The sequence below is a fragment of the Camellia sinensis genome, chromosome 2 (assembly GCF_055761805.1).
Source record: "Camellia sinensis isolate YWXY chromosome 2, ASM5576180v1, whole genome shotgun sequence".
Taxonomy (NCBI): Eukaryota; Viridiplantae; Streptophyta; class Magnoliopsida; order Ericales; family Theaceae; genus Camellia; species Camellia sinensis.
The window spans coordinates 225,678,794-225,684,186 of NC_138962.1; the positions used below are offsets into that span (position 1 = coordinate 225,678,794).

A 5,393-nucleotide genomic window follows, 5' to 3' on the forward strand; every position below is an offset into this window, starting at 1 on the left:
TTCACATCTTTTGCTTCAATGATAAAATATTTTCTTTTTAGGCACAAAATGATAATGTAATATCAAAAGCCGCATTGGCCCAACGGGCACAGCGAGAGCGTGAAAAAATTGAATTTCAATGCTTGCAACGAGATCAAGAGAGATTAGAAGAATGTGTTCAACTAAGACAACATTCTTGAACACCAATTCGTCGCGATCGCACTCACTTGGAGTGGGAAACAATAACTGAAGATTCTCAGTCGGCACAAAAACGAAAAACGGTTACCCATCATTCTACATGTTCGTTTTCTATGCCAAGCACATCTTCAAATTCACAAAGGAATCGGTAAACTACTGTGTCTAATCTTGAAATACATACTTTTACTCATACCGTTTTGTTTTAAAAAATCTTATTTATACACAAATATCCGTAGGTCTACTCCTATAAATCGATTCCTTCAACAAGATCTATGTACTGATGATGAATTAGAAGATTTGCCTACGAGTATATCAATTGACGCCCGGGCACACAAAGATTCTTGCCGCCATTATCTTGGCAAGATGGATGTATTATGTCCTTATTGTTCAGCCTTACATTGGATGGATGAAAAATTGACAAAATCATCTATAAAGCGTCCCTTATTCGGAACTTGCTGTTTGAAAGGAAAGATTAGGCTACCTTTACTTATTACACCCCCTCCACCACTTCAGGCATTGTATGATAGGAATAATAATCAATCAAAATCCTTTCGAAATTATACTCAAGTGTACAATGCAGCCAATGCTTTTACAAGTCTTGGTGCTACATTGGATCCTAGAGTACTCAGTGGAAGGGGCCCTACATCATTCACAATTTGTGGGGAATTGCGACATCGAACAGGATCACTACAACCACAACCAGGGCAAGATGCGAGTTATGCTTAGCTGTATATCTATGACCCTTATTCAGCTTTAGAAATTCGTAATCGTAGAAATCCTAACTTGAGAAGGGATGTTCTCAAAACTATTCAAGATAGTTTGTTGCAAGTCAATGCATTTGTAGATAAATATCGCCAGGCTCATGCCATTTTACATCAATTAGACTCGGCAGGACACAATTTACCTGCTCATCTTCATTACAGTTCAATAACTGATTGACGTCGGTATAACCTACCAACTACATATGAGATTGCAATTGTAATACCAGGTGATGGAACAGAGGTAAATGGAATGAGAGATATTATTTTACATTTCCGAGGAAATAATGAGTTGATGCAAATTAATGAATGTCACCCAGCATACTTGCCATTACATTATGTTCTATTATTTCCATATGGTGAGCTTGGATGGGAACCTGAGTTGAAATTGTGGAATGTTCAATATGATCGACCTTCAACTGATCGACTTACTCAAATGAATTTTTATAGTTATCGTTTGTTTGAACGACCCACAGAGTATTCAACAATTTTGAGAGGTGGGAAACTATTTCAAGAGTTTTTGGTAGATGCTTGGGCTGCAACTGAGCAAAATCGATTGACATACTACAAGCTTAATCAAGGGAAACTTCGGGCTGAGCTTTACCAAGAGTTGTCAGTTATGGATCCAGATTATGTGCGACCTGGACAAATTGATCAAAGGTTTGTTTTGCCATCTTCATTTACTGGTAGTCCTAGACATATGTTTGAAATCTTTCAAGATTCAATGGCTATCACACGATACAACTAACACCCAGATATTTTTCTTACCATGACTGCAAATCCCAATTGGCCAGAAATTACTTCAGCATTATTACCATATCAAAAACTTATTGATCGTCCTGATTTAATTGCCCGTGTTTTTGAGTTGAAGAGAAAATGTTTGATGAAGGAGATAGAAACAAATAAAGTGTTTGGAAATAAAGTTGCACATGTTTTTACAATTGAATTTAAAAAACGAGGCCTCCCTCATATGCATGCACTTTTATTTCTCAAGAGTCCAGATAAAATTCAGACATGTGCTCAAGTAGACAAATTGGTCCGTGCAGAATTTCCAGACCCAAAAGATGATCCTATGCTTTTTGAAACTATCAAATGTCGTATGGTACATGGACCATGTGGTGCTCGAAATCCGCAAGCACCATGTATGGAAAATGGTAGATGCACTAAAAGATACCCTCGAGCTTTCACAGAAACAACAACTATGGATCAAGATGGATACCCTATCTATCGTCGTCGCAATAATGGTCAAGTACATACTGTAAGAGGGCAAGAAGTTGATAACAGGGATGTCGTACCATACAATGCATATCTTTCAAAACTTTTCAACTGTCACATAAATGTGGAAGTTTGTGTCAGAATGAGATATGTCAAGTATATACATAAATACATTTATAAGGGTTATGATCGTACAACGATGGTGTTAGGAATGATAAATGAGATTCAACAATATCTCAATGCAAGGTATATTGGACCTCCAGAAGTTGCTTAGCGAATATTTGGTCATCCTTTGCATACAGAGATGCCAACAGTTGTACGATTGGCACTTCATTTACCTGGAATGCATCGTGTTGTTTTTAACCCAAAAGAGTCATTACAAACGATTCAATCTAGAGCTGGTCAACAAATGTCAACTCTTACTGGCTTCTTTGCATATTGTGCTGCCAGTGAAGATGAATGTCCATTCACTTATCAAGAATTTCCACAACATTTTGTTTGGCTCAAGTCAAAAAAGAGATGGAAATCGAGAGAAAGGGGATATGCAATTGGTAGAATGTACTTTGCTAGCCCTAATTGTGGCGAAAGATTTTATCTACGTTTGTTACTAACCGTTGTCAAAGGACCAAAGTCGTTTCAGTCTTTACGCACGGTCGATAATGTTGTGCATGATACATTTAAATTAGCATGTGTTGCAAGGGGCTTTTAGAAGATGAAGAAGAATGGATACAATGCTTGAAAGAGGCTGCAATCATAAAAACTAGATATCAATTGAGGAGATTGTTTAGTATTATTCTCACCCAGTGTTCTCCACTAAATCCATGTGCATTATGGAATCAATTTTCAACGCATATATGTGATGATCTTGCACATAAGATTTGTACATTGTTTATCATTTCTAAACCAACTGAGGCTCAAATTGAAGATTATGGTCTCCATCTTTTGATTCAAATGCTTCATGAATCAGGCAAAAGCTTAATTGACTTCCCACCCATGCCACGACCTACTGTAAATTGGAGTGCAGTAGTTGGTAATCGATTGATAGTTGAACATCAACAACTGCAGAGTGAGGCACAACATGCAGATCGACAAATTACTATTGATTGTCTCAATAATGGACAGCGGAATGCTTATAATACAATCATTTCTTCAGTTTTTCAAAATAAAGGAACTGTTTTCTTTCTGAATGGGGGTGTAGGAACAGGGAAAACATTTCTATACAATACGATTGCATTAAAATGTTATAGCCTTGGGCATATCATTGTTACTGTGGCTTCGTCTGGAATTGCATCACTATTACTGGTAGGAGGTCGCACTGCACATTCAACATTTTCCATTCCGTTAGATGTATTGGAAAATTCACTTTGTGGGTTTAGCAAACAATCATTACAAGCTGAGTTATAATTTGGGATGAAGTTCTTATGCAACATAGACATTGTGTTGAGGCGGTTGATCGTACATTGAGGGATATTTGTGATAGTGAAAAGCCATTTGGAGGTATTACTGTTGTTCTTGGAGGAGACTTTCGACAAATCTTACCAGTTATACCCAAAGGAGTTTGTGAGCAAATTGTGAATGCATCATTAAGACACTCTGTTCTATGGAAGCATATATGTATCTTGACTTTGGATTTGAATATGCGCTTGAATCATGAAGGCCATGAAAATGCTAATTTTGCAAATTTCTTGATGGAGGTAACATTACTTTAACCTGTATTATATAGATTATTTTAAATTAATAAATTGTGTTTACACTTACTTTTTTATTGATTTAGCTTTTTTTTAGATTGGGACCAATCCTCAAGAAATCGTTAACCTTCCATCAACAATACACAAATGTCAAGATTTGAATGAATTACTCTCTACAGTTTATCCACAATTGAATATGATAGAGACGTCAACCACAACATTTTTAACTGAACACACAATTCTGTCTGCGCGTAACGATGATGTCAGTGACATTAATACTACTGCGTTGAATATCTTTCCAGGGAGATTATATACTTATCTTGCAGCAGATAAAATGTCTGAAGATAATGAAATTGATCCTACCATTACAAATAGATATCCTAATGAATATTTAAATTCATTGGATCCTCCTGAGTTGCCAACTTTTAAGTTAGAGTTGAAAGTGGGTTGTCCTATAATATTGTTGAGAAACATTGCACCGAAAGATGGACTATTTAATAGTACAAGATTGATGGTTACTAGGTGCGGCACTCGCATAATTGAAGCTCAAATTTTAACTGGAGAAAAGTTTGGCAATTTGGCATTCATACCAAGGATATCTTTGACACCATCTTCTTCAGAAATGCCTTTCCAAATGATAAGACGTCAATTTCCAGTCCGATTGGCATATGTCTTGACCATTAATAAATCTCAAGGACAATCTGTGAAATTTGTTGGGGTTGATTTGCGTATACCAGTGTTTAGCCATGGGCAATTATATGTGGCATTGTCTAGATGTACATCCTTTGATCGTATAAGTATTCTCCTCCCTAAAGATAATTTGGATTCTACTACAAATATTGTTTATCCTGAAGTATTGTTGTAGTATTCTATGTAGATTAAATGACGTTTTTTTAGAAGGTGACCACGTAGATTTATTTCTGTTGATTATATAACTTTTTAAAAAATTTCAATTTTTAATAATAATTTGAAATTTGGACTTTTGTAGGATTGGACCGAAAAATTTATGGAGCTTAAAAGGAGAAATACGACTACCTTGCTTCGATGGGGATGTAATAAGGTAATTTCAATCTGAAAGTATTTTGACATGTATATTTCCAACAAATGTACTAATTTATATTTTTTTTGTTTCCACAAATTACCAGATTGTTGTGCATATTCCTCATTGGGGATACATAAAAGTTGATACAAAGACTTTTTGGAAAGTAATAAGGAGGAAGTTTGGGCAAACGCATATTTGAAGACATTTTATTGACACATCTTTTGTAAAGCATACATATTTTTGGTGTATGACAATATAATTTTTGGTGTATGACATGTTAGTGACACATCGTTTGTAAAGAATACATCTTTTGTAAAGCTTTAACCCACTTTTTGTAAAGTTTTAACCTACTCTTTCGGTGTATGACAGTATAACTTTATTTCTGTTTTTTATTCAGTGTTTACACTTTTTTTTACTGTCTTTATATTTTGATATGCAATATAACTTTAAATCTTATATGTTTGTTTCTTAATTTGCATTAAGATTAGGGAGAGTTGTTATTTTATTTGAGTT

At 35.3% G+C, this 5,393-nt stretch overlaps 1 protein-coding gene across 1 annotated transcript; it reads left to right on the forward strand.

Annotated features, from left to right (window-relative positions):
• Window positions 1–2,454: 2,454 nt before the first annotated feature.
• Window positions 2,455–3,859, forward strand: LOC145819460 (uncharacterized). The gene is made up of 3 exons (XM_082913460.1): window positions 2,455–2,749; window positions 3,118–3,490; window positions 3,583–3,859. Exons 1-3 carry the CDS (start codon window positions 2,455–2,457, stop codon window positions 3,857–3,859), a joined length of 945 nt encoding a protein of 314 aa, XP_082769586.1.
• Window positions 3,860–5,393: the final 1,534 nt, after the last annotated feature.

Excerpts from the sequence above, each read along its gene's own strand:
- LOC145819460 (XM_082913460.1), top strand. The coding sequence starts at position 2,455 with ATGCCAACAGTTGTACGATTGGCACTTCATTTACCTGGAATGCATCGT. Across the intron at positions 2,750-3,117 it reads TGGCGAAAGATTTTATCTAC|GCAAAAGCTTAATTGACTTC; the intron begins GTTTGTTACTAA and ends TTCATGAATCAG. Across the intron at positions 3,491-3,582 it reads CATTCAACATTTTCCATTCC|ACATTGTGTTGAGGCGGTTG; the intron begins GTTAGATGTATT and ends TATGCAACATAG.